General features: G+C 39.5%; 1 protein-coding gene across 1 annotated transcript; it reads right to left on the minus strand.

The window, feature by feature from the left end:
- Positions 1 to 3131: 3131 nt before the first annotated feature.
- On the minus strand, positions 3132 to 5553 carry LOC106818767. The gene is made up of 3 exons (XM_014823442.1): positions 5367 to 5553; positions 4467 to 4716; positions 3132 to 4098 (listed from the first exon to the last, which is right to left on the minus strand). Exons 1-3 carry the CDS (start codon positions 5542 to 5544, stop codon positions 3732 to 3734), a joined length of 795 nt encoding a protein of 264 aa, XP_014678928.1. The 5' UTR covers positions 5545 to 5553; the 3' UTR covers positions 3132 to 3731.
- Positions 5554 to 12521: the final 6968 nt, after the last annotated feature.

Below are 12521 nucleotides of genomic sequence, written 5' to 3' on the forward strand. Positions count from 1 at the left end.
ATGGCGGCCATTTTGAAAAATGGCCGCCATGGAACCTTCCACCACCAGGATTCCTTAAGAGTTTTGATATGTTATAGAGGACATCTTTCTGGGTATAAAACAGTTGACAGACTTTCTGTTGCAATTTGTCCGAGGTTGACCCCATTTTTTTCACAAAATGCCTGGACTACAACGCCATAGCGCAATGCAACTTGGGTAAACCTTATACATATCCCACAATCCCTTGCGTCTTCGCTCCATCGTGCACCATTCATTTTGTGAAATAACGCGGGCATATCGCAGATTTGGGCTTATCCGACGATGTCTGCTAAGAGAAAACAGGCCTGGGACAACTATAAGGGAAACGTCGCGAAGAAACGACGAGGTAAGGGCGATAATGGAGCTGGAGCAGCCGGGTTAGCGGGTGGCATCACCATACAGAGGCTGTCTGCCAACGTAGAAGGGAAATGCCAGAAGTATTCCCGAATCGGACCTTTAACCCTAGTGCCATTGGAGGAGAAAGAAGCGACACTCAAAAACATTAAAGAGGCCTGTAAGGTCTATTTCAATACAAATTTGGAGTGCGATGTGCTCGCCGGGGAACGCGGCCCTTCGTACACAGACGAGAGCCAAATCCAAAACTGGAAGGTAATCCATATCAGATTTATTGAAGGTTTTCCCTCGAACAAGCCAGAAAGCCACCAAAGCGAGCCTACTACTAGTACTAGTACTAGTACTAGATACAGGGAGAGTTGTAAAGACGAAGGCCGATGCCCAAGAGTGGTGATGTCGTCAGTTGTTCCGTATGTGTCACTCAGCCAAATGTTGGATTTAGGCAAGTTAATTGTCCCAGACACAGATATTGTTAACCTCCGTCTTAAAGAGTTTTCCATAGCAGATGGCATGGGGTGGCTAGATCCGTTCGAGGTCACCATCTCACTACAGCGAAAACCATTTTCCAATGGGGCTTTTCGTGAGGCCTATTTGGCAAAGGTCATTGCTGGACTCCCTAAAGGAAAGTACGTTTTGAAGACATACATAAAGGATGAAGTGCCAGGCATAGAAAGGTTATTTGGAACAATAGAAGCTCACACCAGGAAATCCGTTCAGCTCAATGCGCTGGCACGCAATTTCGCACAACGCATGGCCCTCGAGGCACCGGTCCTTGAATTTGGGAAGACCTTCAGCTACCATAAGGTGTATTTTTCCTCTATAAACAACGAATTTGTGACACTGGAAAATTTCCTTGAAGGTACATTCGTGAAGTTTATCAATAACACTGGTGAGGTCTGTGTGGAACCGGAAGATGTTGGTGATCATGAACTGAGCTTGAAGGCTGAGGCGTTTGTCCACTTCACTTACATCAGGTCTAACAAGCAGCTTATGGTAACAGACATTCAGGGAATTAACTATTCCCTTTGTGACCCGGAGATTGCAACGCCAGAACAAAGAGACCCTGGAGACAGCTCCATTTTTTTCTGTACTGGGAATCTTTCCAGAGCTGCCATCAATACATTCGTATCAGTACACATGTGTAACAAGTATTGTAATCTCTTAAAACTACCAACATTTTCCTAAGTGAACTCAGAGAAACGCATGCATACCCAAACACATCTAAGTTGACAAAGCAGAGTGTACGAGATGTTGTGGATGGATTTGGCAGCCATGTCTTCCCAAGTATAGCTTTACAGTTACAGTTGATAGATTCTTGTTCTTGGTTTCAGTTAATACAGTTGATAGTTTTCTTTATAATTATTATAACAATTGATAACATTTTTGTATTTATTTTTAATGTTTTTTAATGTTTAGGGATGAACCATTATTTTTTTGGAGGGGGGATGAGAAAAATGTGCATGCAAACATTTTCTGTTTTTACTGCTCCTGTGCAAACAATTTATTTTAAGTTTGCAGCCTGCAAACAATTTTTTTATAGATTTCTCATCCCCCTCCCTCCAAAAAAATAACGGTCTATATGCGTCCCTTAGCAAGCCAGTTTTAAAAATAGATGTAAAGTTATATTGAAACTTCTAATACATGTAACTAAATGATCCACATAAATTTACCATGTTATTGTTTTAGTAGTATTTTTATTTTTCAAGTAAATTATAAAACAAGGAATGTAATAAAATTCTTACATATTACTTGGTAACATCTTTATTATTTTTTACTAGAAAGTATCCGCTCCATCGAAAGAAGTCAGAAGTTCACAGGACAATAATAGCCAACGAGTCAGCAAAATTAGAAAATCAGAACAAATAACCACTGAAAACCTATAATAATTATAAGCACAATATGCAAATAAGTACAAATAACCACTGAAATCAGTGGTTATTTGTGCCTATTTGCTCATTTTGCTGGCTCGTTGGCAATAAACAGCAAATTGAAGGCACGTACAGCACATGCGAAATCTAAATAATTACCAGTATTTCAAAAGTTGGCATACATTTTAGAAATCCCCCCTTTTTGGAAATGCCACTCAATCGAGCATCCTAAGTATAAAAAATGAGAGTGTCAATGACAATATAGCTCACCATGGGTGAGGTAGAAGAGGGAGGGGGGATATATAAAGCAAGAGTATATATGGGAGAACTCCCATTATATAGCATATCTCCGAATTTATACTCTTGATAATGATATATGTGATTTTTGATGCGAAAATAAATGTTTCAGATCTGAAAGTCTGAAATCTTGGCAAGAGATGGCGCTACGACTAAATGATCGCCATTTTGGTTTTCGAATATCGCGCAAATAAAAACAATACATTCCAGTCAAATTACTGTAACGAAGAATCTAAAACACAATATTACACGTATATAGGTATGATTGTAGAGTTGTTAACCAGTTCAACAAAATAAATTTTGCCAATCTACCTAATTTGCATAATAAAAAAAAAAATCAACATCCGTGTAATATGTTTTGGGGCCAGTCCTTATTCATTCACATACCAGAAATGAGCAAAATTTGTTGAACCAGAACCGACTTAGGGCCATTTCAATTTTGGCAAAAAGTGGACGTGGCTCAAAAGTAGGTTGACTGGCGTGCTCCAAAATAGGACGTTCAAACCTCTCCCATAGGAGTAACAACTGTATGCAATTTGAAACGTGGGTCAAACGATTCTTGAGTTATCGTTGACTGTAGCAAATGTTGACGGACGGACGTACGATGGACGACACCCCATGGCAATAGCTCATCTTGACGATGTCAAGGTGAGTTAAAAATGTATTCCCTGTTATTGGACTATTACTGCTAAGGACAACTGTACAACTTTTGTATGACATATCAAGAAGCTATTTTCATTGTCTTTATATGCAAATTCTCACATGCAAATTGAGCAGTGCTACATGTATAACTTATATAACTTATTTTGACAATCTAATGGTACCTGTATATAAAAATAGGATTAAAACTATGGATAAGTCGTGTACTACTCTTCCCAGTAAACCGTGTCACTCAACAAATTTTTACGCCACCTGCGGTTAGAGAACAACAGTCACGTGATCAATTTTTATGCACCAACAAAGGATTTTGCCGACAGTTTGCGAAAAGACAAAGGAAGGACTCTTTGTACCAATCACTGAATCAGATAAGACCATTCCCACACTAATCAGAGAAAGAAAATAATTTTTTCTACCCGGCGGTGGACAAAAAGTGATCACGTGGTATACAAAAAAATCCCCACATGGTATACAAAAACCTGATCACGCGACTCTGGACCCTGAGACTGGTCTATAACCTTTTTATCTGTAAATTATTTACAACCTATTTAAATCAAAATTGGCTTTCAAATACAAATATGAATTAGCTGCTTGAGATGGCTCAACATCTTCTATGTTGGGTATATGGATTTGACACTCTTGTCGAAACGTCTTGGGCAGAAAGTCATCAGTACCATCGAGCACATCTGAGAGCTCAGCCACCTCTCTCAGTTGCTCCTCTGTTATTGGAAAGCCACATTTAGCCCCACCATGCTTATCTGGGCAGGTGTATATGTGCTCTGGAACACCTACTGGAAGTTCCTTGTACTTCTGTTTTCTTATTCTGTGTGTATTCCACACAGACACCCTAAATATATCTAGCTCCTGCTGTATTACAGGAATATATATGTATGCAAGCATCTTCCTGAAAGATAAGGAGACAAAGAAAAATAAGTGTCAAATTAATTGACTTATAACTTATAGTTATAAGCCTCATCATGCTAATTAGGCCCACTCACTGCTAACTCACACGCCAATGATGAATCCAGCATACATGTAGAAGCCCAAAACTTCTTTGACATCAATTTTATTTCTTCTTGACACTTGCAACTTTGTAGAAAGAGAAAAACTGACTAATTTAAATCTGCAACCAAAAGATCTCTTCTATCTGGTTAAAAAGCCCTGCCAGTACATTGAGCCCATCAAAAATCACTCAAGAATAAATATAACTCCATTCTCCCCTGACACATTTTCAATGACTACTTCTTTAGATAAATTAATTATCATAGTTACCTGTCATTTTCATCACTTGCATCATAATCTCCATCCTCCACCAGAGTGGACAACTGACTCTTGAAGAACCTTTCCATCCTTTCTAACAGTTCTCTCCACCACCTCTCAATCTTGTTTTGTGTAGATGGCCCATACAATACACAGACTGTGCCATCTTCCACATCACCACATTGTGCTCTCAGATAACTATGGATGGTAGCCATAACACCTGTTTCCGTTCCTCTGTCCACGCGTATCCTTGAGGGTAACACTAGGGAATGCAGTAATAAACAAAATCAGCTTTCTTTCATATAATACCACTTGCTAGATTATAAAATTATACAATGTGGAGATGTGTAGTCTAATCAATATTCCGTTTTTAATCTCAAGTATGAATTCAGGCCTGAATTACACTCAACTCACTCAGCTCAATTATGAAATCCATAATAATTTTCAAATTATACAGAGCTAATTATTCAATGTTTTTGTTTTGTTTGCCTTTTTTCTGCATCAAAAGATTACCATATGCAATAAAAAAACAATAAAATAACTAGAAAGGGCAGTTGTCGCCAACTACATGCATCCCCGTGTTCTCCCCAAGATGTGTAAGTATACGAAGTTTGGTCGCACTAGGCCAATTAGGGGCCGAGTTATAGAGCGGAAGGAAAATATGATCAAGGTAAAGGTCAAATAAAGGTCGCACTGACCTGGTTTTGGTACGCTGCCCACCTTCTCCCCAAGATGTGTAAGTAGACCAAGTTTGGTCACGCTAGGTCAATTAGGGGTCGAGTTATAGAGCAGAAGGGAAAATCTCTGTGGCGGCGGCTGTACAGACATGAAACCATAGTATCCCCGCCGACTTCGTCGCGGGGGATGCAATTACTAGTAACCTGTCATTACAGGAATACAAAATTGCAGTACCTCTGCTCTCAAACAAGTAGTCAAAGTAGAATCTTCCAATGATTCTTGGATTGTTATTGGATGTCCATATCCTTACGAAATTCATTCTACCACTGTAGGTGTCCTGGGCACCATAGATGCAGAGGGGGAACATTGACTTCTGGAATCCACAGAGCTTGTCATGCCCATCAAGAGACATGGTACAGTCAGATCCCTAAACAGAAGATATCACTATACATGTAGCTTAGAAATTAACTTAGAAAGCTACTGTAAAACCAAGGTGGTCAGTGATTACAAGCTCCTTGGAGTTTCCTTTCTGACCATCCTTCCATATAATTAAACTGAATAACTATACATATTTATTTCAATTTAACTGGTACTACCATGTATTTTTGCTCAACTACAAACTAAATCTATTCTGTTACTTGTTAGATTGTATTTATTGTTCTGTAAACTCTTTATGGTAAATAAACAATGATTGAAAACTCCTTTGCAAGGTAGTACAAGCTTAGGTAGGGCAAGCTAGTACAATGTACAGCTAGGGCAGTAGGGCAAGGTCACTGCCAAGGTGGTAGGGCAAGCTTATTACATTTGGAGTTCTACAATTATAGAGTGCAGATAGCAAGAGGCCCAGACAATTTTTCATGCATTTTTGTGGATGTTAAGGAGGAGATATTAACATCCAGTTGATGTAGATCTAGAATCATTTTAAATCTTTGTTTTTCTTCCACTTCGACAAATGCCACAACCCCGGGATTGAAAGATTGACAAATGCCCCACCCTTGCCAAGGGGGAGGGATGGGCAGGCTTGAAATTTATAGAGACATTACATGTAGGCCCAGTTTAGACTGCAATTGAAACAAAAGATAATGAAGCAATTAATGAAGCTATTAAAGTGCTACTACGACCAAAATCGACCTCTTTGTTTATCACATTTTAGCACGCCATAATCTCGATCAGCCTCAAAACTAATCAAATTGGTATATTTGTTTCATCCTCCGAAGCAAAAACTCGATGTTTATATATATTTTTGTTCTTGAATATCTCAAAAAATTAAAAGGCATCATCTTGAAATGAATACACTGTATATTTTGTATTACACTATCATTTCATTTGCCATATTACAAGGGTAGAATTTAACTTTTGAAACCACTCGCAATTTTTTGCGAGTGGGTCAAATTTCAATTCGCAAAATCCGAAACACTCGCATTTTTAGTATATATATTTTTTTGTAGTGTATAATATGCTAAGACTTTAATTAAAAATGTTATTTTTTTAGTTACTTTAAAAATGTTATATAATGTTGAGATGACTTTATTAAACCAGGCTACAAAGCGTGCAGATAGAATACTCTCGGTAGCGGCCGATCGCGCAAGGTTTATAATCCTTACTCAGTTTGTAGACAGTACGTGTTTATAATTTTGCAGAAATTAGTTGGTCTAGTTCGTTATGACTTATGTTGACAACTTGTTACTTTTAAAATGACTGGATATGGGATGTTGGATTTTGATAGTCATCACAACAGATTCTATGTCCCTCGCACAAAAATGCAAGTGCTTATATTAAATTTTTATACTCGCAATTTTGGAAATCCACTCGCATTATGCGAGTGTGCGAGCGTTAATTTCGAACCCTGCATATTAAAATTGTCACTAGCCCCCTACAATGGAAATAGGTGGACAAAAATTACATGCGTCTAAACAGAGGAATTGCTCCGACTTATGATTGGAGGATAAAAATAGAATTCGTGACGTGTCGCTTAATTTCATTTTGGCATTTAGCCGATCACTCGAGTATGAGCAATACCGCGCGTAGGCCTACATATTTGCTAATTAATTAAGATAATTTTGCCCTTCAATAAACTCAAGACTCACAGGGATCATAGCTAAGACATGTGTCTATAATAGCTAGAATTTATAGCAATGTAACTCAAATCGTTCGCACCATATGATAGTTAGTACACTTTCCTACCGGCCATAGCCGCGCGTATAAAATATTAGCCTATGATCGATACCGCGAGTGCATATTTGCTAATTAATTAGACTAATCGCACTTCACTATACTCACAGAGATTAAGGCTAAGACATGTGTCTATAATGGCTAAAATTTATTGAAATGCAACTCAAATCGTTCGCACCATATGATAGTTACTAAGTTAGTACACTTTCCTACCGGTCATAGCATAATAGCGTATGAGGCGGGGTATGCAAAATGAAAACGACACATCACGAATTCTATTTTTATCCTCCAATCACAGGTCGGAGCAATTCCTCTGTTTAGACGCATGTCAAAAATTGGGGATGGGGGTTACCCTGAATGAGAAAAGTGGGTCCCTTACCTTAGTCTCCCTGTTACCTGTACAGTGACCACACTGTAGAATTGAGCAACCATTCCCCCATCTGTTTCAAAGTAAAATAAATTACTTTTTTAATTTGTTCCTTTACTAGCTTAAATTATCTATAACTTAAGGGTTATGCTAGCCCGACCAGGCTGTGCGACGGATTGTCTATACAGCCTGACACCCTTCCATACAAAAAACGCCGTGGCTATCCTTACGGAGACGTAAGGACGTTCATTTTTTCTATACCTACGGATCATATCCCATCATGCAAAGCGCCGCGGACAAGTGCCAAGTTGCCAACCATAATGCACTGCGATGCATATACGACTGTCATGGCTAGTGCGTTGTGATATAACTAGCAGGAATTCTCCTCGTTTGAAGAGTTGTCGAATGCAATCAAGCAATATGAAACCAACAGTTTCACTAATGTGTANCTACAGCCCTTCAATCTTCAACGTTTACTGTGCCCCGGGCCCAAGGATAGAGAACATGGGTCCCAATAAAACCAATGTGCTTGGCTAATACCCTGACCTTAACCCTAACCTAACCCTAACCATAACCCTAACCAAAAATACAATCAATAATATTGATGTAAATGACATTGGTTTTATTGGGACCCATGTTCTCTATCCTTGAACCGTGCCCCGCCCACCACAGCCTGGCACAGCCAGGGCTATTAGTATTACGGTACTAGTTATGATACTACAATCGCCTAATTAGCAATTGAACACAACCTCCAACATTGTGTCCCTCGTATATTGTAGAGGGTTCTCTGCTACCATCTGCCATCGGCATCCCTGTGGCGTAGCGAAGGGCTGTATTGTAGTCTGAGTTACAAATATCAATAATGTCAATTTCTGATTGCGTGTGTTAGTATTATATATTTGTTCTTTATTCTCATTAGCCTTATTTCTATTCCAGCACTTATCTAATGGATTGTCCGTTCAGTGTGACAATACGGCCAACTTCAGATAGACAATTTAAGCTTCTTGTGAAAACTAGACAACGACTAGTGACATCGACGCAACACTCGGCGAGCTAATCTTTGACCTACTTACAGTTGGTATGCCCCCCACGTATGCACGCCCACCACAATCAGCAGCAGCTCCAGCTCCAATCGCCCAGCGAGCCACACCGCATCGCCGAGGGGACAAGAGTGCGCAAGAGTCGTTAGTAGCTGCCTTTTGTTTCAAGTTAGGCGGGTTATACATTCGGTTTTCTGGCAACAGAATGGAGAATCATGTCGTACGTTTTAAGGCCAAGACACACTGCAGCGACCGACCGTAACGACAAAAGTCGCGGCGACTGGCGCAAACACACTGCAGCGAGACAGCGACCGACGTTAAGTCAAAGTTCACCCAGCACTCGCCACAGTGGTACACATCATCACATGAACAAACGGCAAAAACTCATGCTGCTGCTTTTAAAGCGTGTATTGCGAGTTTTTTGGCTCAGAAAAACTAAATATAGCTGAATATAGTCTCAGACAGTGGAAATATCACTGATTATACCAACATTCAAAACACCAAGATTTTATGCAGTTATAGCATAGAAAAATTGATTTGACCACATACCAGCTCCGAATATTACCGTATGCCGACTATCCAAAATACAAATGGTGCCTTTAAACGAAGTGCATAATTAAAACAAAAGGGGATTCAATTCTGTGTGGTAAATATTATTGACTTTTTATGTCAATAATTCAGAGCACTTTCTGTCATTGTCATTACCGTGTTACTATCCGACTGGTAATCCACAAGCTTATCTAATAACAGACTTTTCGCGGTATTAGTACTTTTCGCGGTATTCGCGGTATTAGTACTACACTGCTGTTACGCTAGTATGAACCTCTGTGTTTACACTCTGACCTGATTTCTACGGTGCGACGGTATGCATTACTGCACCGTGATAGATGTCTCGCGGCTACCGCGAGACAAGCCGAGAGATGCGCCAACGCCGTAACACAAAATCAGAATGCAATACAATTGTAATTGTGCATGATTTGTGAAACGAAGCGGTTCAATGCATTTTATCGTTACTCTAGACAGATTGCCTGTTACTCAAGCAATAACGTAGTGCCACGCGCCAAAGTGCGGAAAAACACTTAGCAAAACTTCTCGCAATCAACTTACGTTTAAATACACGAGAAATGCCCAAGAAACTTCTAGACATACAGTGATATCCCGCATAAGATAATCAAATTCAAATCCTATCCCACGCAGCAAATTATCAATGGTACTCGTACTATCGCTTCCTAGCTTTGCACACTGCAACGCTTTGTTAGACTTGTTCGCGGCCCTCATTGTTGTGACATGCATCGCAGTTTAACCGCCGGAGGACTCATTATCTTATGAACGTAACGTACAATGTCACTCTCGCTGGAAACGCTGCGATTGGTATTTGTAAAAGTTCCTGCGACTCGCTAGATAATATCACGTTCCCTAAATATTCTTGTCTCGTCCTTGTCGAGGTGTCGCCGGTCGCCTTGTCGCCGTGTGTGTTGCAATGGCTCATAGAAACAATATTTCTAAATTTCTGAAAATGTCGTTACATCGGCGCTTCGCTGCAGGATTGTGTCTTGCCTTTAGTCTGCTACTCCGGATTGCCGGCGTGTATTATGAGTCGAAAACGATTGCACGACTTAGGCGAACTGTATCTGTGTACATTTGAGCCCTCAAGTAGCGTTGAGCTTACACGTATACCACGTAGTATTCTAAGATAGTAAATGACGCAATTTCCCTCTTTACGTTGAATCACACTCTCTTCCTATTATCTACTCTGGTCTATATTATCTAATTTCTAGAAATGTAACGACATTCACATTCACAGCGTATACGATGCCCAATATGGTCTGTTAGAAGTTGTTGCCAGTGTTAGCAGCGCAGGGTGAGTGGTCGTATGAAAGACTGGGCCGGGCAGGTCTAGGAGGCGCGCATTTGGTTCCCGATGTATCGTGCTGCGTAAGGTTCTCATAGTATGTGCAACGAATATTGTATAATTGAGTTCTGAAATTAGAATATTTTGAAATTTTGTTTGCTGTCAATTTACCATTTATCTCTGCAATTTACAATAATAGTCATCATTACAAAACTATCCTATGGATATAAGCATGTTTACTAAAATATGATCTCAGCTTGCTTTCCTGCTGCATCAAATCAGTCTAAAGCTTTAGTTTAACATTTTCTGTAATATATTTGTATGATAATGCATTGCGTTTTACCATTTATTTCTTAATTTTGGTAGTTTACTAAAATCTGATCTTAACTTGTTTACTGGTATAGTCTATTCTGTCCTTAATGTTGAGCTTTCATTTTACATTTTGTGATATAAAAACGTAAAAATTTTACGCACAAAAATGTTGTTGTTTTTTACTTGATAAGCAATAAGCCAGTAGTTTGTTTGATTAATTTGCCAATTAGGTAGTAAACTCTATCTCCAAGTAGGATTGTTGAAAGCTGCAAAACATGCATATCACCGTAATTCATCGTATATATACATATATTCAAATTGGCAATTTTGGCTAACAATCCTCATTACATGGCTTATACCCATTGCTAATTCAGTCCTAGATGATAACGTAGCCCTAGCAGTGACTGGTGTGACTCGATTGAGTCGATTCTATACGTTTCTGTAGTCTGACTAATTTTCACTGGGGAGATCCATCATTTAATATTGTGGTTACTTACTCCAGGATGGTTTAACTTAATACAGTAACGTTTTCCTTCATTTTGAGCTCACACAATACATTAACACAATATGATCGAAAAGATTGGTATATCTACGCAAAATTTTAAAGCAAATAGTGGCTTTGCTTCCAATCCCCCCCTAATTAAGTCCCACTGGATAAAAGTAGGCATAGTAGGCGATTTTTTCAAGATAGTTTTAAATAGGTTTTCTGAGCTTACATATGCAGCTACACAGAGGAATTGCACCGACCTGTGATTGGAAGATAAAAATAGACCGTGACGTTTCTCGAGAGTGTCAGTACAGTAAAACTCGCATAAGTTTAAACGTTTCGGACCAGCATGTTTGAGCCGACTTACGAAAATGACGACATACGCGTAAGTCATCATTTTATCGACTTATATGTAGGGCTCATGCTCCACACACGACGTCCGTTCGCGACACACACATAGCAAACATGAAACAATCGGGTCCGTACATCAATTGACACTGCTGCTGGCCATAACACACGTACAGCTTACGCACTAGCGGCAAGCGCGGCACACGCTGGCTATCTGTAACACCCTCTGTTGATTACATGTAACTTGGACATTGCAGGACATTTGCGGTGCACGTCTGCCAAATTTTCTTGGAACACATGCTGTAAAAAATACGGTAATTCCGCAAGGCCATGCTCTAGAACGAACTAGTTAGTGTAGCAGAATTTCCAATGAGTCACTACTTATATGATACATCTAGATTTACTACATTACACACAGACTCCTGCATATGTCAAATCCTGGAGTTCGACAGTAAATCAGGTGGTATTGTGGTGGCGCTAGGGGTGACCACACTGGATTTTCCCACGCGCTGTGGTTAGCACGTGGAATTTATTTGTTGCGGGATCATTTATCGCTCCTACCGCGAAGGTAGGACGGTGATGCTGTAGCAGGAAAACCCAGAGTGAAATGAACGCAAGTCTTTAGATAGTATTTATACAACTGATAGATTTATTCATCATATACGGATAACATGAATAACACAACACTCACTGCACGTATCTCGAATATAGCGTATAGATATATATATATATATATAATATATATTGCTCGTGCCACGTTAACGTTATCTCGTTAGGCGATTACACGTTTTCTTCTCTTAGCTATTCTACA

The sequence above is a fragment of the Priapulus caudatus genome, unplaced genomic scaffold (assembly GCF_000485595.1).
Source record: "Priapulus caudatus unplaced genomic scaffold, Priapulus_caudatus-5.0.1 Scaffold2506, whole genome shotgun sequence".
In the NCBI taxonomy this organism is placed as follows: Eukaryota; Metazoa; Priapulida; class Priapulimorpha; order Priapulimorphida; family Priapulidae; genus Priapulus; species Priapulus caudatus.